The sequence below is a fragment of the Aethalodelphis obliquidens genome, unplaced genomic scaffold (assembly GCF_003676395.1).
Source record: "Aethalodelphis obliquidens isolate GAN/ISIS:26980383/991018 unplaced genomic scaffold, ASM367639v1 scaffold2, whole genome shotgun sequence".
NCBI classification, from domain to species: Eukaryota; Metazoa; Chordata; class Mammalia; order Artiodactyla; family Delphinidae; genus Aethalodelphis; species Aethalodelphis obliquidens.
The window spans coordinates 80,996,329-81,018,702 of NW_020837946.1; the positions used below are offsets into that span (position 1 = coordinate 80,996,329).

The following is a 22,374-nucleotide window of genomic DNA, read 5'->3' on the forward strand; positions in this document are numbered from 1 at the left end:
AACAGGGTAAAGATTTTTCTCTTCTGAAAAACAGCTGTGTTAAATTTTAAATGATTAAGAACTGAATCACTCATTGCTTCTCCTTCTCCTTTAACTGCTTGTGGGGATATAAAGAAGAAATGGGGATAAGGGGCTTTACTGGTCTGAGTAACTCATCTTAAACAGAAGTGAAAAAGTGAAAGCAATCTTATTGTGTAGAAATATTTTATCACAAGCATTATAATTCTAGAATGTCTAACAAATCAACTTTTGGAAAACAATTTAAAGTTATACATCACTAACTTGTTCCACTTGATAAAGTAAATGTTTACTCTCTTGTTATCTAATTGTGGGTTTTGAAACCTCATTTTATGTATTTATTTTTAGAATTTTTATTTTTTGGCCCTGTGGTGCAGCATGTGGGATCTTAGTTCCCGGACCAGGGATCAAACCCATGCCCCCTGCACTGGAAGCGTGGAGTCTTACCACTGGACCACCAGGGAAGTTTGGAAACCTTGTTTTAAATTGAGAATTTTCTAATGCTCATTAAGACCACGACCTTCAACATCAACACTAATTTAGGAAGGTGACACTAACATCAATGTGGCTTGGTCTTAAATATTCACACAATAAATGAGGATGAGTAGTAGTAGAAAAAAATTCGAAACAGCAGGCAAAATAAATGATGGATATTTGGCTTTAAAAGGCATTATTTGATATTCAGTTAATTTATCTATTGATTAACAGTCAACTTCTGATATTATTTTGCATCCCTTGAATACTAAGAGTAGATAGATAACCCATACTGAAAATTTCAAGATACCTATATATGAAAATAACCAAAAATTAGACCACTGGTTATGAAAAAGAAAAGTAAGAACATTAGGGGGAAAAAAATGCTAGCAAATGGACCCATTCACCAGATAAATTACACAGAAAGAAAATGAGTATCTCTTACCCACAAGAAATTGTGCCAAACTAGAGAGCTCTACACTAGAAAAATGCCTGGGAAGCAATTCCTCCTGAAACTACCAAATCTGAAACGGGCAACAGGCAAAAACACTTTATTGCCATAAGCAAATCACCAGAAAGCAATCATCTGAGAGGGACAGAACTTTCAAATTTATCAATATTATCTGTCAAGATTTTTAAAAACCTTCCTCCATCTCCCAGCCACATTTGAGAATTTCACAGAAGTGTCAAAGCCCTCAAGTGGTTATAGCAAAAAAAACAAAAAGGGGGTGGGGTGGGGGGAGAGTGGAGCAGGTTGAGAACTACAGCTCTAAACCAGAGCTCTCAAATTCTAATGTGCTTCTGAACCACCTAAGGATCTACTTAAAATGCACATTCTGATTCAACAGGCTGTAGGATGGAGTATGAAATTCTGCAATTTTAAGGAGCTCCCAGGTAACAACAAATCCACAGACCAAACTTTGAGTAGCAAGGTCCTAAACTATGTAAACAGCTCCCAGAAGGTACCGCTATGGTATTAACCACTCTGGAAAACAGTTGGACAGCTCTTTTTTTTTTTTTTAATGAAACATTTTAAATTTACCGACCATACATTCAAGCCATTTCACCCACCAGGTATTATTTACCCAAAACAAATGAAAGCAGATGTTCATACATAAATGTTCACAGCAGCCTTATCCGTCATAGCCAAAATCCAATGAACAGGTGAATGGATAAACTGTGGTATGTCCATAAACTGGAACACTATTCAGCAATAAAAAGGAATGAATATTGATACATGCTAAAATATGTATGAATCTCAAAACAACTATGCTGAGTAAAAGAAGCCAGACCAAAAAAGAAAACACACTGTATGATCTCATTCACATAAAAGTCTAGAAAACGCAACCACTAATCTACAGTGATAGAAATCAGATCAGTGTTTGCCTGAAGTGGGAGGGAGCTTATAAAGGGACATGAGGAAACAACTATTGGAGGTGATGAATATGTTTATTATCTTGACAGTAGTAATAGCTTCACAGGTATATACAGATGTAAATACTTTCCAAACTGTACACGTTAAGTATGTGCAGTTTATGTGTCAATCATACCTCAATAAATCTATTTTACAAAAATATCTGCCAAATACAAAATTCTGGCTAAAATAATGTCACTATATGTAACAAAATTCTAATTCTTTGAAAATTACACGTAATACTGTAATATTGAGATTTAAAACAAGAAATATATATCTGGTCTTTGTCCCATTTGTGGCACAGAGCTCCTAAAGCCCTTGGAATTTCCTTAGTGATAAGACTAATAAAAGTGTCTTGATATTCCTAGCAAATCCCTTTTAAACACCACTGAGTTTATGTTAATGAAGTGACATTTGGAAAGCACCTAAGGATGGGAGCTGGTTGCCAGGAGGACCAATCACATCATTAGAGGGTTGGAACTTTCAGACCCACTCCCCTGACCTCTGGGCAAGGGAGAGGAGCGGCAGAATGTAGATCAATTACCAATGGCCAATGATTTAATCAATCGTGTCTATGCAATGAAGCCTCCATAAAAAAACCCAAAAGGACTGGGTTCAGAGATCTTCCAGGTTGGTGAACACATGGAGGTGCTGGGAGAATGGCACTCTCAGCGAAGACATGGACACTCCCTGTCCCTCTCCCCACACCTTGCCCTATGCATCTCCTTCTATCTGGCAATTAGAGGTATACTATTTGGAAAAGCAGAGGTAAACTACCTCTATTAGCAAGTGATATGATATCTATATTTCAATAACCCAAGAGAAGCAATTCAAAAACAAGTACCAACAATTAAATAATAAAGTCACAGGATATAAAATTAACATATAGAAGTCAACAGCTTTTTAAAACACAAGCAATAACAAGTTATAAGGTATAATGGAAAAGGAGATTAGATTTACAACAGCAACCAAAGAGATAAAATTCCTAGGAATAAGCTTAACCAAAAACACACAAAACCAATATAAGAAAAATGCTCCTGAATGATAATCAAGTAGACTTCAACAAATGAAGCGACAAACCATGTTCCTCGATAGGAAGTCAACATCACAAAGACGTCAGTTCCTTACAAGCTAATTTATAAATGTATGGCGAATTCCAATAAAAACACCAACATTTTTTTTCTGGAGTTAGACAAAATAATTATAAATTCATATGCAAAAATAAGCAACAATGATAAGAAACACTCTGCAAAAGGAGAGTAATAAGAATGGTAGAAGTGGGCTTCCCTGGTGGCGCAGTGGTTGAGAGTCCACCTGCTGATGCAGGGGACACGGGTTCGTGCCCCGGTCCGGGAAGATCCCACATGACACAGAGCGGCTGGGCCCGTGAGCCACAGCTGCTGAGCCTGCGCGTCCCGAACCTGTGCTCCGCATCGGGAGAGGCCACAACAGTGAGAGGCCCGTGTACCGCAAAAAAAAAAAAATAAAAATAAAAAAAATAAAGATAATGAAATGATTAACGATAAAGACAATAAACTTTGTGCACAATGAAACAAAACAGAAAGTTAAGAAATAAACCCAAATGCCTAAGAAAATTCAAATATGAGGAAAGTCGCATCTCAAACCAGAGAGAAATAATTTCTTAAAAAATGGTGTTTGGACAATTAGATATCCATTTGGATGAAAAAACTGGATCTACAGAATGAGTACCTTACTGTGCTGTATTAATGTCCTAACAGTAGAACGTGAACAAGTTAGGCAACTCTTAATTATGTCATTGTTTCTAAACACAATTCCACTGCAATACAGGCAAACAATACATTTTACTTTAGTGCTTAAAACAAAGATTCTTCCTTTATAATCAATACATTTATATTCTTCGGTGATGGGTTTCCATGTAAAAACTCCAAGAATCCATGAATAAAATTCTGCATTTTGGGCTTCCCTGGTGGCGCAGTGGTTGAGAGTCCGCCTGACGATGCAGGGGACGCGGGTTCGTGCCCCGATCCGGGAGGATCCTACATGCCGCGGAGTGGCTGGGCCCGTGAGCCATGGTCGCTGAGCCTGCGCGTCCGGAGCCTGTGCTCCGCAACGGGAGAGGCCCGCGTACCGCAAAAAAAAAAAAAAAAAAAAAAAAATTCTGCATTTCACAACAGTATAAACTCAATATAGGGCTTTTTAAATACCTCCTTAGACATCTCAGAATATTTAGAACTTTGTAATTCATATAAAATGAGGCTTAACAATGAAAAAAATCTGTATTATCTACTAAAAAGAGATTCTTAACTTCCTCTGAGTCATTTAGTCCATTATAACTGGTGATTGGAGAGAAGGAGGAGACATACATATAAAACTGTGGTTAAAAAACAAATTCAGTAAGTTCTCAGACCCCATTAAGTCTATCTAGGTACCAGAGACATTAGTTAAGAAACCCTGATATGAAATTAAGACAACTGAAACCTCTTAATTCACGAGGCATCGAAATTGTTTTTACTCTATCACAAATCTGCTGAAAACACACAGCTAGAAATCCCATTTCCAGTGCACTGGCCTCATAGCTAGCTTTGTCTCTAGTCTTCTGCCACTGCCGCCGCCGCCCCCACTGCTGCTACCACCCATGTGCCGCCCTCCACGATCCATCTGACAATACTGACCTTTTACAAAGACAAACCTGATGATGTACCTCCAAAAGCCTAGCTCCCTATTATCAAGATTAAACCCTATGGTCTCTAAATGAAAGAAGAGAGTGTGTGTGTACACATGGAGAGAGAGTTTAATATCACTTACTACTTTATCATTACATAAGGAGTAAATAATACATAATCTCTGTTGCTGAGTTAGAGCAGTGTTTTTCAAACTGTAGGTTGAACCACTGGTGAATCATGAAATGAAATCAACAGAGTAGCTCATTTAACAAAACAGAAATGAAAAGGGAAAAAATATGTACAGCCAATCCTCACTGGCTCACAAATTCCATTCTTGCAAATTCATCTACTAGTTAAAGTTTATCTGTGACCCCAATCAATACTTTGATTTCACAGTCATTCACAGAATGTGCAGAGTGGCAAAGAATTTGAGTCGCCCCACTGGTCCACAGGCTCCCAGCTGAGGTCAAACTAGGCAATGCTCTGACTTCCTGCTTCAGCTCTCATACTGTAAACACGTGTCCTTTTAACATTCTATTCAGTGCCATGCTTTTCACATTTTTGTGGGGTTTTTTGAAGATATCATTGTTTACGCGCCTCTCCCCCAAATACAGTGAGGTGCTGTCTAATGTTTCTAAGCAGGAGAAGGCTGTAATGTGCCTTACAGAGAAAATCTGTGTTAGATAAGCTTCATTCAGGCATGAGCTATAGTGCTGCTGGCTCTGAGTTCAATGTCAATAAATCAACAACACATAAAAGTATCTTTAACAGAAACATATATAATGCAAGGTTATGCATTGTTTGCTTGATGAAATACTGTGACCAGAGGCTAAAAGGAGTCGAGGAGCAATGGTTCAACATTCACTACTTCATTGTACATGGCAACTTTATAGAACATAACTACTACAAAAAATAAAAACTGTATATTAGTATGTGTGTGTCAAGCTGTACTTTATTTGGGGTACACACACACACACACATACACACACACACACAGTTACAGTCAAAAAAGTCTGAAAGCCAATGAATGAGAGCACAAGAGAAGGAACCCTGAAAGGAGTGGTAAAATGGCAAGACAGAAAGGCAGGGATCATAGGCACAGATACTAATCCTTTTTTCCTATCTAGAATCAGAATCACCCATAAATTGTGATTTGATTGGTAAACCTAGGGGAAAGCCTACACCTGTACTTTACAAAAGCATCCCAGATAATGTGATGTGTGGCCAAGATGAGAACAACTATTTTCCCTCTTAAATTGGTGGTTCTCAAAGTGGGGTCACTGGACAAGCAGCATTAGGATCACCTGGGAATTGTTAATAATGCAAATTCCGTGGGCCCCATTCTGCACCTACTGAACCCTACACTCTGGGAATGGAGCCCAGTTGATCAGTGTCCCAGGTGATTCTGAGGCATGCCGAAATTTGAAAATCACTGACCTAAACCTTTTGTAATTTTTTTTTTCTTGAGGTATTTTGAGAGTGCTGATGAATTCTGCTAAGATGGTTGAGCTATTTCAAATAAGTCTGAAGGGTAACTACTACTTATCAAAGCACCTATAATGTATAGACAATCTTCTTCCTAGTATAGTGCTTTCTTTATGGAAAGTGGCCCCTGTGCTTTAAACAAAAGGAAGTAAATCTGTACACTGTCTAATAATCAAACAGCACTGTTTCTTTAGGCCATTCTCCATAACACAAAGTTTCCTTTTCCCCAGAACTCTTTAAACAGGCACTATTCTTAACACGAGTTTGCCTGTCCTAAGAGGTGAACTTACATGAGACCACAAAAATTCTTTCAACCCTCTAACAACTCTCCTGGGCGTTACACACTTCTCAATATGAAAAGTAATGACATGAATCTTTAAAAACTCATGGCATTCTGGCATATGGAAATAATTTCAAAACTAATTTGTAAAAATTACTTAAATAATGCATTATACTCAATTAGCTATTACTTAAATTCATATATACTACTCCAATTCAAATCATGTCCCTTGTGACACAAATTTCCACAATATCATTTTTATCTTCCACATAACACACTAAACCTCACATGGAGTTATCTGTGTACTCTTTTCGGGGGAAGTACAAGCTGAAGACAGGTAGCACATCTTATCCCTTTCTGTATCTCAAGTACAAAGCAGACGTTGTTCATTCTGTTGGCAAATATTTAGTGAGTAACTGCCATATGTCATTTACTGTATTGGATGATCGACACAAAGGTAACATACACACAATTCCTGTGTTCATGGAGCTATTTACTAAATGAATAAACATTACAGACGACTACAGTGAAAGTCTGATAGGGTGCAATCTGTACGAAAGATCCACCTTACCGAAGTGATACCTGAAATAAAGACAGCTTTCTTCAAAAGGGTATCCTATTGTTGCTCTTCTGACCTAGGATGCTATTCAAAACTGTAAATAATTGTTAGAGAAAACACACACTGACAAGTTACTTAATCAATAGTTAATCTGACTTTAACATACTTTATATATAGGAAAATAAATAAAAGCCTTACTATGTACAATGCAAGGCGTACTAACAACCAAATTCCCACATGGGAATAACAAGTTAAGGTTTGATAACCAAACTCCAAACAATCCAACAGAAAACTACAATACGCCAATTCTCAATTCCTGAGAGATTTTAAAGAGAAGAAATTTAAAATCAAAATTACCTGACTTTAAAAAAAAAAAAATTACCTGACTTTATGACTCTAGATTAAAAAATTAACTCTAAGGTCACATATTACTCACTTATAAAATGAATACAACAAGAGAAAAATGTGTCCACTTTACCAAGTAAAAAGCATTTGTTTAGAAATTTTCTAACGCACGCACACGCACACAATGCTACCAATAGCTGCCTCTGTAGAGTGTCTGGGGACGTAGGGAAGGACATTTACTTTTTATGTAGGTTAGTTTCCGCTATAAGGTTTTTATCTTTAAATCATGTGGGCCTATTACTTTTCAATTTTAAAAAGCTAGAAAATGTCTTAAACATGAAAAAAAAATTCTGTTTATAGTAGCATCTCCTTTATAATGATGGGGATAAAATCCGTAGCCTGACTATATTTTGGGGACAAGGATGACACAGAAATAGAACTGCCATTTAGGCGACAGAAACTCTTGAGGGGTTCTGAACCTCAGGTCATATTCCCCAAAACATTCACAGAAAGCATTGAGGAGCCCATGAACTTGGATGAGAAAATAATCGTTTCTCTAATTTCACTAACTTCTAAAAAATTTACCATTTCCTTCAATTATTAACATAGGCAACAGACCACAGTAGTATTAGCAATACTTGTGACCTAGCAATGCAACAGAAATCACAAACCTTTTCATTGTCATGTTACAGTGGTTGCACTTGTCACAATATTTATACTTACCATTACTTTGAAAAGATAATCAGATCCAACTCTAGATCCTATTATTAATGTGTTAATAAAGCATGTAAATTAAAAGTTGTCTTAATACTTTGATAACTTATTTCAATATAACTAGTTTAGTTGATTTTATGCATTTAAAACATCATTCTGAGGAGTTTCAACAGACTGCCAAAGGAGTCCAAGTCACAAAAAAAATTTAAGAAGCCTTGGATAATGGTTCTCAAATCAACTGCAATAGTCCACACTGGGAAAACTTGAGGGAGGGAACATTTGGAGGTTATTCCAATTGGAATGCTACCAGGAATTAGTGGGCAGAAGACTGATGTAACAAACATCCTGGTATGCCTGTGACAGTCCATTCAACCAGCTACGAACTGAATGTCAAAAATGTCCCAGTTTAGAAACATCTCAAGGATCAAACAAATGGCAAGATTACCCTCTTCAGTAGCCTGCTAGTTCCCAAACTTAGGTGTTCATCCCAGGGTTCATTGGTATATTACAATATCTCTCATCATTCATTCTCTAGTGTACACCTCCCACTGAACAGATTTTCATCACTAAAATCTCCATGAGTTTCCTCCATGACTAATCTGTCTAAAAAAAATAGTAACTTCTAAAAATAAATACAATATTTAACTAGCAATTATTCAGGATTCAATTATTACTCTGAGAATTAGCTGAAGATTTAGTCCTCTTGGCTGCTAATTTTTAAAGACTTTCATTTTTTTAATCAATTTGATTGTTAACTGCTCTGCCAGGAAACAAAGATGGAAGGAGCAAAATATACATACTGATTTGCTAATGTTTGAAAGCTATAAAAATATATTTAACTGGCAGGAGAAAAAATGTGAAACCACACCACAGAGTAATGTATGAAGATACTCTGTATATTTTACTCTTCTATATTCCTTCACATTTATTATCCTGTATAACTGAAAATCGTCTTTAATAATTAAAAAAATAGCAGTCATCTGTATAAGGCACTGACTTAAGTTTTTACAAAAAAGATAATCTTTAAAATTACCTTTTGAGATACTTCTCATTAAACATACGAAGAAATGTGACTTAAAGAGATAAAGTAATGTATCTTGCCCAGAGGGAAAGTGATAGAAGCCAAAATTGAAACCTACATCACAATTTCAAAGTTCCAACAACTTCATCAAATTAGCTGTACAATTTAGGGCTGCTTGTCAACTCCCCAACCAACAATCTCATGCTCTTCTGCCAACAACGACAAAAAAGGAGGTAAGAAAGCGAAAAGCAAAGATACGGATGCGAGTTAGAGAGCTAACAGACAGGCAGACTCTTCCACTCTGAGTTCCTCTGCAAGTAAAACTAGCTGACGAGAAAAAAGAAACCTAAAAGCAGATATAAGGAAATGGTGGTAGAGAGAATCTGGAAGTGACTGCCCTCTTCCTCCAGTATTAATCCCACAAAGAACAGTAATGCATAATGAAGTAGGCAAATCTGAAGTTCTGTTCCATTTAAGTGTAGACAAGGCAAAAAATCAGTTTTAAGATAAAAATCAAATAATTATAATGGACCTTCTGCTATCTACATGGGTCTGCTTCATGGCTTATTCCTACCTATCATCCTTTCCTCCTCATGCTGTCCCCTATGCTTCCATTACTTTCTCTACTTCACCTCTACTTAAAATGAAATAAGATGCCCAACTGTATATTTAGTAATACAATCAAATTCAATCCCAGTGCCAGGATCATGGTCAATGTCTGTATTACAAACTTTCTATCACATAAGTGCCTGGGTAGGTATCCAGCCTGTGCTGAATAAAACGAAGAAATGAAAGCATCCTTAAGGCATCTGGTCTACGTGAGAAAATAAATGTCTATTCTCTCACATGTACTTACTCTGTCATGCTATAACCGTACCCATACACACACACCCCTCAAGTGAAAAACATGAGATATTAAAAAATTAAAATAAACTCATGTTATGAGCTGTAAGTATACCAAAATTCAAAACATTTATAGCAATCAGTAATAGTAGTAAAGATAGTGAAAATTTCATGAAAGCAAGGGAACTGATCATACGCAAAACACACAGAGTGGATTGCTCTCTTGATCTCTAGGAAAAAATAGTACAAGATAGTGGATAAATGTAACTGATCCTCATAAAAAAAGAACTCTAAACCAAATAGACAGCATTCCAATAGTGTTAAAGAGTTAAATTTTACCTATTAATATCTTCCTAATATTCAGTCTCTCATTTATTAGTTCATCTCATCTGATTTACATTCTGTACAATATGCCCAGTAAGTAGACATGTGAATTCAAAGAAGCAAGTAATTTTTAGAGCCAAAGGTACTTTAAAGATCATTCAGTCCAATTCTCAGTCCAATTTTATTTCACAAATGAGGAAACTAAGGGCCAGGAAGGTTAAATAATTTATTTGAAGTCACAGAAAATTTCATCCCTTACTGCTCTGAATATTAGTAAGTGTGGAACATTTGCTTTCTTTAAAAGGATTTTGGAGACTTCTTCTACAGTCCTTAATTCAAGTTTCATTAAAAAACATAATACAGGGGCTTCCCTAGTGGCACAGTGGTTGAGGGTCCGCCTGCCGATGCAGGGGATGCAGGTTCGTGCCCCGGTCTGGGAGGATCCCACATACCGCGGAGCAGCTGGGCCCATGAGCCATGTCTGCTGGGTCTGCGCGTCCGGAGCCTGTGCTCCGCAATGGGAGAGGCCACAACAGTGAGAGGCCCACGTACCGCAAAAAAAAAAAAAAACAAAAAAAAAACCCATAATACAAAATATTCTAATCTCCTTAGAACACCTTACAAATTTGAGGTTTGCAAAAACACAACTAAGTATACACATTCACCTTGGGTCAAACCACGGATTAAACCAATCTAACTTCGTAACTTCTAATAATGATGTTATATATCCACCAGTAGTAGGTCTCTCAGGGCAGCTCCCTAGCTAAGCCCCATTCTCAGGAGGGTAGCCCTTAACAGCACTTGTATACTAACTTCCCCTGTTCCTTGACTTAGAAGTAGATAGATACCTGATACAAGCTAAATCAATAATGTCCTCTATCTCAGGAATCTGGAGGGCTTTGTTTTTGTTTCTTTGTCGGTTTGTTTGTTTTGCATGAAATAGTGTGAAACTTTAATACAATGTGGTTAAACACAACATTCAACCACATGAAAGTCATCTTCTGACAGATGAACTAGGCATTATTTCAATAGATTCCTTAGTGTAACTTTATAAAATTCTTGCCTTCAGAAGTGTCTGACATTGATCTTGATACTTGTTAAAAACTCTGATATAAGATAACCACATCTCAACAGACAGAGATTTAGGAGATTATCCTAATGCCCATCTTCAGAATGCATCATCAAAGAACTGATCACTGTCTCCATCCCTTACTTCTTGATATTTCCTCCAAAGTCGGCCTTCTGGATTAGAGCTATGCAAGGAATCTGGAGTTTGAAGCTAAAAGAAATACAGCAGTGATGATAATAGCTAATATTTATTGAATGCTTGCTGCATGTCACAAACTATTCCAAGCACACTACAATTCATCTTCCCAACAATCCCCATGAAATTTTACAGATGAAATTAATCCGCCCAAGGACTCAAACCCATAGAGTCTGGCTCCAGAATACATGCACTTAACCACTACCCTATACTACTTCTCAAAAGTCGATAATTACTAGAATTGAGTGATATTAATGTCAGTTGCTGCTGAAGGGCCCACAGCTGCCCTGGTTCCTGGCTAGCCAAGCCTTGACTGTTCAAACCTTCCTTGGTGCCTGTGAGACAACCCCCAGGAACCTTAAAGAAATCAAATTTGGTTTCTGTTACTTGAAACCAACCTAATGGTTCCACATGTCAAATATCTTTAGGCCTCTTTTTTTTTTTTCAGAGTTTTAAATTTATTTATTTATTTACTTATGGCTGTGTTGGGTCTTCGTTTCTGTGCGAGGGCTTTCTCTAGTTGTGGCAAGCGGGGGCCACTCTTCATCGCGGTGCGCGGGCCTCTCACTATCGCGGCTTCTCTTGTTGCAGAGCACAGGCTCCAGACGCGCAGGCTCAGTAACTGTGGCTCACGGGCCCAGTTGCTCCGCGGCATGTGGGACCTTCCCAGACCAGGGCTCGAACCCGCGTCCCCTGCATTGGCAGGCAGATTCTCAACCACTGCGCCACCAGGGAAACCCTAGGCCTCATTTTTAAAGAACTGATGCATAAGAAATCTAAACTTAAGACAACAGATAAACCATTCCTTTACATTTTTTAAAAAAGGAACATGTTTACAAAAGGCATTCTCTACAAAGTTTCTTTCATAACATCATTCCCTGAGACAAATGACTCCTCCGTGCCCATGGGCTAATAAATGATTGAACAGAAGAGATGTAATGAACTTTAGATATCATCTAGTTCTCAACCCACTCATTTTACAGATGAAGCAATGGTGAAGATGAGAGCACTGGAGTCAATCACCCACAGGGCATGAGTTAAAATACTAGCTCTCCCATGTTCTGGTATAGGTAGGGGTGACCCTGGGCAAGTTGCTTAATTTCTAAAGCTTCAGTTTCTTCTTCTGGAAAAGAGATAATAGCATCTACACATCCTACCATTATAATGAGCTCTAAATCACCTACTGAGTTTAATAAAGTGCCTGGCACATGCTCAACACACTCACTAACATACACTCAATAAATGGTAGCTGTGATGGTAGTGATGATCGACGTGAGGCTCAGAGAAGGTAGGCAAACTTTCCCAGATAATATGGCCCCTTAAGGACAGAACCAAAACTAGAAACAGACTTCATACTTACACCTCAATACTTTGTTCTACACCTTCCTACAAACTCCTGGACCTAACATTTAAAACTATCTAAAATCTGGTATAATTCTCCTCTTTCAAAAATCTAATCTCCATCCCAACTTTTATTCATTCATTCACCAAATATTTACATAGTGCTGTCTATGTTCTAAACAGTTTCTAGTGCTGAAGATATAGCAGGGAACAAAGGAAGGGGAAGAAAAGAAGTGAAAGCCATCTGCATGTCCAAATAAAGGAGAAAGAGCTACGAGAATAATGTGCTCAGAAATAACAGTGTTACCGTCCTGAAGTTTCTATCAGCAGGGGAAAAAGAATAAACAAGGATAGATTAAAAATATAACACGGAAGAACCTTCCTTTAGTCTACTTAACATCCATAGAACTTGCTTTAAATATTCCTGTACTCAAGTATTTGCTTCAACATACACTATAAAATCAAACCTTAAAGCCCAAATTACTAAATTTCTTTCCAAGAAGACTTCTCTGTACATTCCAGCAACAGTCTACTCTTATTCCTGTCCACTATATTGACATCTAACTTTTTCTAATGCTCTTTTAAATGTCTGTCAGGTGGACTTAACCTGGTAGTTTTTTGCTAACTTTCAAGATATGTTTTTGACCCCAATGACTCATTTAAGTCCCCAATGACTCATTTAAGTTCCCTGAAGTCAAGATCTGTATCGTACGCTTCTTTTAATCCTAACAACACTTCAGCACACAGCTTTACAATACTTTTGATATTCAAACCCCTTTAAACAGTTTTCCAATATCTTATTCAGATAAAGCCTGGCACTTACACGATACCTGGCCAATATTTGCTTTTGATGAAATAATAAATGTGTAATGTTTTTACAATATCAATCTACAAAATTGTATTTTATATCCTAGAACCCTTCTATTATGAAACATGAAATATATTAGTACCAAAGATAACTCTGAAATGGTAGAAAGACTGAATATATTCTGACCCTATCATTCAAAATATCACTTAAAATATTAAGATAACGACAAAAATCAGGCAACTAACATGAGCAGAGAAATGGCAATCTAAATCAATCATGGTCTTTTACTTTAAAAACAAGCAGAATCATATACTTCATGTAGATTTTGGCTCACTCTAATGTGAGGAGGTATTTTACGCAAAGCTACATACACCTATGAGAGGAATAATTAACGCAAGATAAAGACCAATACTGCAGCCATACTCTGCGTAAGAAATTCTGCATTTAAAGAGGCCTCTGACTCAAGAGGAAATAAAAAGATTTAGTATTTAAGTATACATAGTTCCAAAGTAAGAAACCAAAAAGAGCATCTGGAAGAGTAATTTACCAAATTCTGCTAATGAATTATACACATACACACACACACAGAGCTAGAGTTTCACAAAAACATAGCTCTTGGTATAGAAGTAGAAGCTCATCCAACACTCAACAAACATTTATCAAGCATATGTTATGTGTTAAGGCACAGTTCTGGGCAACTGGAGTATATTAATGAACAAAACATGCAAAGATCCTTGCCCTTACAGAGATTACATTCTATTAGGAAAAAATCTAAAAAATAAAATAGTTTACCACAAATTTCTTACATACTTAAGATACCATAAACACTCAAACATAATGATGCCAATATATGGAGAAGCAAAGTTGATAAGACTTCTAAGAAAAAAAAAAAAAGACAAAAAAAATGTGAAAGGCCTAGAGCAAAAGTCAGACACAGTTAAGTGATAAAAACTACACTTCTTAATAATTTAATATTCCAATAAAATCAATATCACTTTTTAAAGTTCCCATAATTATAAAAGGTAAAAATTACTCACAGAAACTATAATGAACTTAATAACAGTTCAGAAGATAATTCGGGATTCTGTAAGAAGTCAATACGAAGCACCGTGGTTATGAGAATGGGTTTTTGTTACACTAAAGGACAAGAGTTTGAATTCTAGCCCTGTCAGTTATCAGCAGTGAGAACTTTAGGGCTGTTACAAAGATTAAATGAAAACCAAAAACTAGAAATAACTCAAACATCCAACAACAGACGGATGGATGAATATATTATAGTATATCAATTCACTGAAATGTTATTCAGCATTCAGTATATAGACTAATATACCCAACAGGAATGAATCTTTACTGCATCACACTAAGCAAAAGAAGCCAGACATAAAAAAGTATGTATGATTCCATTTATATGAAATTCTAAAAAAGATAAAACTAATCTAGTGAAAGAAGGCTTAGAACTACTGGAAGGACAGACTTGCAAAGAAGCAAAAGGGAACTTTTAGGGTATTTGATATGTTCCTATATCTTGACTGTGATGATATTTCCATGGGTGTACACATTTGTCAGAACTCTTTAAACCCTATGCTTTAAATGGGTCTGTTTTATTTTATACAGATTATACCTCAAAAAGTTGATTTGAAAGAGGATTAAATGGAATAATATATGTAAAGTTCTTAGCACAGTACCTGCAGCTCAACAAGTGTTCAAAAAATGGTAGATATTATTAAAATCATCAGCTATCATTATACAACACTCCTGGGGAGGTAGCAGAATACCAATTACCTGATCTTTCTGGTTGTTTAGATTCTAAGTAACTCTAAAGTATCTGACCTAGACCAAGTGCCATGAGGAGCACCAGAGACACTGAGTTATAAGAGGATGCCAACTGGCAGACCTTAGGCAAATACGATGAACATAGGAAAGGAAAGAAAAGAAGTATGCTTTCGTGTCCAAAAGAGAAGAACTAAAAGAATGATATGGCCAGCAATGACAGAGTGCTTCAGTGCCAAAGGACACCTAGACCACCTCACCTAGGTATTATCAAAATGTAACTCAAAACTGAGTTTATGACTACATAAACAAAGTCTAATAATAGTCCAATAGCTACACGGAGACAGTCCTTCATCTTATGGCCGGGGTGTGGGGATAGGGAGATGGGGGCCGTGGATCCATGAAGCCCATAAAGTGAAGTCAAATTATTCTGCCAACCAAGCAGGAAGAGGACATACTGTGGATGATTTAGAAATGCCAAGCAACAACTATAAACCCATAAACCAAGGTTTTTGTTGTTGATTTTTAACAAGTTATGTGATTAAAAAGAATAGACTTACAAAGGGAACTAATTAGAATATTTTGATAATGGAAGTTAAATTGAAACACAACTCAAGTGACACATTCATGAAATTTATATTTTACTGCTTCTTAGAACTGTTTATCAAGGCAGAATATATAGAGAACAAATAATTATGTTTAATAGGTCCTATAAATATGACCAGAACAACTGAATTGGCTGTTACTCACTGAAGCACAAGTCCTCTGACCTATATGTTACTTTAAAAAAGAAAACGAATGGGACGAGGTGGCCGAGTGGTTAAGGCAATGCACTACTAAAAAAGAAAAAAAAAAAAAAAACCCCAACTGGACATTATGGAAAGCAAAAGACTCTAGACTATAAATCTTAACTGTCAGAGTTTGTTTAGTTTTGATTTTAAGAACCTTCACTTGTAACATTGAAGAGGCAGAAAAGACAGGATAAAGAGTCAGAAGTCCTGAGTTGCAACTCTAGTTCTACCAGAATTTGGATTTCTTCTTACCTAAAATTGGGCAGTTGAAGCAGGCTACTGAAAATAATAAAAATTAGCACCCATGCTCTAGATTGAAAATGACAAGTTTTACTGAAAAGGTTAGCATTATAGTACAAAATTGTAAGGGGGTTAAGCATTTATTTGTAATGCATCATTAAAACAGGAACTAAATTGCAAGTTTTCTTCTAAATTAAGATAAAATACCAAGACCTATGTGACCAAGGACCTAAAGCAATAAATAAGTACACTGCTAATCACTGTTTGCAAAAAGTAATATATCTTCCAGGGGCTAACTATTCATTCTAGAACAAGTTTCTTGATTCAAGTTCTTCCCAAACCAAAATAATAGGGTCCAAGTAATTACATACAATATTGATACTTTAAAACTCATGAGCTTCCCTGGTGGCGCAGTGGATAAGAATATGCCTGCCCATGAAGGGGACACGGGTTTGATCCCTGGTCCAGGAAGATCCCACATGCCGCGGAGCAACTAAGCCCGTGCGCCACAACTACTGAGCCTGCGCTCTAGAGCCCGCGAGCCACAACTACTGAGCCTGTGTGCCAAAACTACTGAAGCCCACGCGCCTAGAGCCCGTGCTCCTCACCCGTGCTCCTCAACAAGCGAAGCCATTGCAATGAGAACCCCGCGCACAGCAACGAAGAGTAGCCCCCGCTCGCGGCAACTAGAGAAAGCCCCCGCGCAGCAACGAAGACCCAACAAATAAATTAATTAATTAAATAAGCCAAAAATAAATAAATAAAATAATTTTTAAAAAAAGACTCATTAGCCACCTTTCTTTTTGGGAAATAACATTAATAGAAATGTAACTTTGTGGAATACCAAGTTGTGTTTTTTAAAGCTCAATTAAATTAATTCTTGTACATACTATTCCTTATTTTAATTATCTTTCCCATGGAAAATTGAGCTAAGCTAGAAATAAATTTTATTTAAAAACAAAGAATTTTCACATTTGACTTAGCTCTAAACCTTCAGCATAAATGTTGGGTTTTTATCTTGCTTACTTTTTAGAAAGTTGAATGTTCATCTGATATTGAGGACATACTTTTTCTACGGCAAGTGCAAGGCTTTCAAAAACAAACACCGAGAAACGTGATTCAATCACAGCAGAAAGTAGTAATAACAGGGTAATATAATGAGGTCACAACTCGAGCAGCCAATCAAAAGCATAAAAGCATTTCCTGCAATATTAATAGTCAAAAGAGAAAACCAATCACAGAAACCTCAGGCCTTCTTTTGACAGTCACAGAAGCAAGAGAACCAATCCACGCACACCCGGGGTTGACAATAAGGCGGGACCACAGGTTCATTGAAGAAATTCTTGAGGTTGCAGTTACTATGAACTTCGCACGCAAGTAACACCACTCCAGAGTCATAAACATTGTCAAGCCAGGTGAAATTCAACCGTATCCAAAATTTAACCCATCGGGGGAAAAAGCATTTTTGCCCTAAACTGCTGTTGTTATAAAAAATGCAGCTGTCAATTTCGATGCAGTAGGTCCTCAACTTCTAAAAGACACCCCCCCAACGCACATGACAATTCTCCGGAACGCGGCGCGAGGACAGCGCAGCGCCGGCGGCTCGCAGCTGAACATCCCCAGTCCCTTTCTAACGCCGCGCACTGAGCGGGCGCCGTCCCGGCTAGGCAGGCCGAACGAACTCGCTCCGCGGAGCGGAGCTAGCCGATCAGCGGCTTTCTAGCGCTACATCCTGCTGGTAGTGGCGGCCCCCGCCCTCCCCCGCCGCAGTGCTGCACCACCTCCATCCCGGGCACCCAAGCGGGCCGGGGAGCGAGGATTACCTTGCTAGAAGGAAGATGATGTTTGTTTTGAAAGCGCTTTACTTTCCGTTAAGTCATTTCAAAGAGAGCCCAATGCAAAACTAAATCTAAAAGTGGGGGGGAAATCTTCCCTAGTTAAAGGATCCCTCGCATCCCGCGCCGGGGGAACAAAAAAAAAAGGTAAACAGAGGCCGTACGCCAAGTGCGGCCAGAACATCCCCTGCGCCATTCCGGGCCGCCGCTTACGGCAAGGCCCCCTTACGGCAGCGTAAGCGGCGCTGCGAGCTAATCACAACACTGGGACGCAACAACATGGCGGCCGCGGGCGGGCGCTGCGCCGGCCGAGAGGGTTTACGCTACTCCGCCGGCGTAGGGTCCCATGCGTTAGAGCGGCTGCGGCGCCCTCCAGCGAGCGTAAAGCGCTCTGTGAATGGCGAAGCCCGACTGACAAAGGGGAGGGGGGAGGAGGGAAGAGGGGGTAATAAACACTCGAGTCCCTACCGATTCCTCCTCCTTCTCCATCCCGGTGGGCATCTGGGGCACGGCCCGGTTGATGGAGACGCAGTCGTTGAGATCAGGCATGTCCTTGCCGCGGTAGATAGGCAGCGGTTTGGCGGCGTCCAGCGCCCGCGCTCGGAAGGAGAGTTTACTCATTGTCTCCCCGCCTTACAGGAACAGCCCGGGCGGCGGCGGCGGGGCGGGAGGGGAGGGGGGGAGGACTCCCGCCGCCTCCTCCACCTCCTTCCTCAGTGCAGCGCGGCCGGCCCGCTCCTCCTCCTCCTCCTCACTGCCCCCGGCCACAGCATGGGCGCCCACCCCGCCCGAAAACAGCCCCCCGCCGCCCGCGGCCGCTTCCACACACTAGATCCGCCGCTCGCCCGCCCGATCCGCTCCCTGCGCCATGGCCAACATGGCGGACATTACCACAGCGGTGGCGAGCGATCCCGGCAGCCCGCGCGAGAGCGCGCCCCCGCCGCGGGGACGCGCTTCGCCCTCTCCCTCCCTCCCTCCCTCCTTCCTCTCCCTTCCCCTCCCTCGCCTGCCCACCCACTCTCTCCGCGGCGCGGCCGGCCCGCGGGAGCGTGCTCAGCCTCGGGCCGCTCCGGGTGAGGGGGCGGTGGCGGCGTTCCGCTCGGCAGCCCGCGCTCTCGCCGTGTGGCAGGTGCCAGGTGCGCAAGCTAACCCGCGCCCCCGAGCGTGCGCCTCTGCCTCCGCGGCCCCGCCACCCTGCTCGCTGGGTGCCCCGGAGGACGGTGCCGGGCAAAACACAGCCGCGCTGAGCAGCGCGAGCGTGCAGAAGTCTGTGAGCGCGAAAGGAAAATGTCAACCGGAGCCACAACTGCCCCACCGAGCCTCTACTTATAAAGAGCTTATCTCCAAGGCGCCCCGAGCGCCGGCTAATTCGCATCCTCCAATTCGCACATCCCTGAGAGGTGCGAAAGGTCCATTCCTTCTGCCCACTCCGAGACGCGCAGACCTGCCGGGTCTCTCCTGCCGGGAAAACGCTTACGCAGTCCCAGCCCTCTTCCCCGCATCCTCTCTTTAGTACCTGACCGAAAGAGCTCTCCAAGGTAAGGCATCCTCTCTTTCGCCGGGAGGATGCTAACGGCAATGAGGAAAAACGCTTGAGGCTGCCAGATGCAACGAGTGCGCTTGAACCTGTCACCCAAACTTCATAGAATTCTTTAGTGGATGATAGATACTTCTGATTTCAAAAATATGAGAGTTCTTAAAAATTAAGCTTATAGCATTTAACCAAGGCAGAACACATTTCCAACGTGGCCGATCTGTGTAAAATATTGGTGCTGTGGAAGACACAAAGAAGTTTGAGATACATAGTTGCTGCCCTGTGCAGCTTTCACATTGATGGGATGACAGAAAGGTTGGACAGATGATTAACAGCAAGAGATTTAAATAGTTGAAGAACAGGGCAGCCGTAAAGATAAATGACGGCAAAAAAAAAAAAAAAAGTTTATCACTTGAAGAAAACTATATAGGCGATACAAGGCACTAGAACATGAGTAATTACCAAATGAGTCGTACAGGCCGTAACTGCCGCGAGAGTTCAGAGAAAGGAGACTTCTTTAGCCTGAACCGGTTAGAGAGAGTTCTAAAGAGGAGAGAAAATCCAGTTAACTCAAATAAGTACCAAGCTATTGTTGACATCAACCTCGTTTAGCTGAGCTCCTTGGTTAGACTTTAAGCATTACAGTTTTCCTACAAAATCCCTAGGAAGAGTGTAACACATTTTGCCATTTTCTAATAATTGATAAGTATTTTGCCTAGCTCAGAGAAAAGTCGATGGTTTGCTGACATCCAGAATAGAAAAAAACCTATTCCTACTGTCATTTTTATGGGACATCAAAGCCCCATCTCTTCCTCCACTTCCTCATCTACTTCTTCCCTTCTATCTTTTTCCTTCCTGTCCTCCCTTTTCTCTCCACCTCCCGCTTTGAGGGCAAAATGGTGGGTATAGACTGCATGGCATAGTCTAACCCCTTTGGCCCAGCAAGAAATTCAGGCTTTTAGTGGGGCTTGAGTGTTTTCCATCTAAAGAATGGAGGTGCAGTGACTCACTTCTTGTAAGCAATACCTTCCTCAAACTTATGGGCATGTCCTGATTCGAGTGCTACCCTCTGGAACAGTTCCAATTCTCTGCAAGGAAGAACAAGATGTTGTTGGGAGGGGGTCAGCCCTGGATTCAAGCCTGAGAGGGGTGGGGGGAAGCAATGGTTGAAGAAATGCGTCATCCAGTGCTTTCATCTGGCTCTTCTCAGGTTCAGAAATGATAGCTTTCTTCTGTTCCCTGTATTTATTGCTACTCTCTCTCAAGAAGGAAAATACTGAGTATCTATAATATAGCAGCCACTCTAGGGGTACTGTGTATCTATTATCTCAATTAATTGTATTTTAATAGAATCCCACTTAATTCTCATTATAGCCCTGTGAAGAAATTACAATTACAATTTTACTAATAAGGAAACAGGCTCAGACAGATAGTTTGCCAAGTTTCAACAATAATAAACTTGAAGAAGTAGGTTCAAATCCAGGTCTAGCCTGACTCCAAAACTCTTGTTTTCTCAGCAATGCCACCCTGTTATCCAAGCTCTTCAGTTTATTGACCATTCATCATTCTAAACTTGCTGATCCAAGTTACTGAGACCTTCCAACCAATGGCTAATAGAGTGCATAACCCAGAACCTAAGGATGCAATAACCTCAAGGAGGGTAGGACCAACATCTGCTCTGTTTATCACTGTATCCCCAGTTCTATGCCTCACGCATAGCCGGCACCTACTATATAGTTGTTGACTGATATCCCCTGAAAAAATTCAGTGATACTGACCCCATTCCACTCCCACTTGGAATTCACATATCTTCTTAGCCTGTCACCTGACCTAGCCATTGCTGCCAATATCTGCTCTTATGGCCTAACTGGCTCTTCAGCTTCCTCTTTTTGGGCCTAGGAATTTTAGAACCAGTTAAAGCCATTCAAAGAAACTTTTGTGAAACCTGAAATTCTATTACAGGAATGGGTTTTTGCTGTAGTAGTTGTTGGTTTGTTCTTTTTCTTTGACCACGTAGCAGATTTTTTTCCCCAAATCTCCATTTTCCTCTTGCCCTGTAGGCAATGATTATAGAGCTGGGAATAAAACAGTTTGAGGCAAATAACATAATACACTTTTCAAGTGAGACACAGCCTGTGTTTTCTTGGCTTCAAATTCAGTGCCCAAACCAGAATGCCTCTGTTTCACATTTGGAAAGTAGCTTTTATTTGTATACAAATATTATTTTTCATAAAGTTTATTTCTAATGTATTTGTTGAATACCCATACACTTGTTAGTGCTAAAAACAGAAAATATTCTTCAACTTTTGAAGTACAGCCTGTTATAAAATGTCTTTATCAAAACCTGTTTCAAATGATTGTACAGCCTAATAGTCTATTTTAGTTTCCACATACAATGCACTGAATATAGTCATTCTAAAATCAGTCCACTTCAAATATTCTCTGGACCAATTCCAAAGGACATGAATTTGGCCAAGCAAGTGTAATATATAAACACCCAAGAGTTAGAAATAGTTTTAAAGCTGTATCAAAATAAAACTACTTCTAAATGTACTCTAAATTAGAAAGGTCAAGTAACTGTAAGAATTGAAATTATATTCCAGTTTCCACTTCCCTGTACTACTACTACGATCAGGGCAGGCAGCTTCGAAATAATGAACAAATTACCT

The 22,374-nt window shown here is 39.6% G+C and overlaps 1 protein-coding gene across 1 annotated transcript in view; it reads right to left on the minus strand.

Annotated features, from left to right (window-relative positions):
- EPC2 (enhancer of polycomb 2) overlaps positions 1-19,063 on the minus strand; it is a 107,566-nt gene extending 88,503 nt beyond the window's left edge. Inside the window, exon 1 of the mRNA XM_027131631.1 lies at positions 18,640-19,063. Coding sequence (XP_026987432.1) covers positions 18,640-18,792 — 153 coding nt within the window. The 5' untranslated portion in view covers positions 18,793-19,063. The remainder of the gene's footprint in view (positions 1-18,639) is intronic.
- Between the last annotated feature and the right edge of the window lie 3,311 nt (positions 19,064-22,374).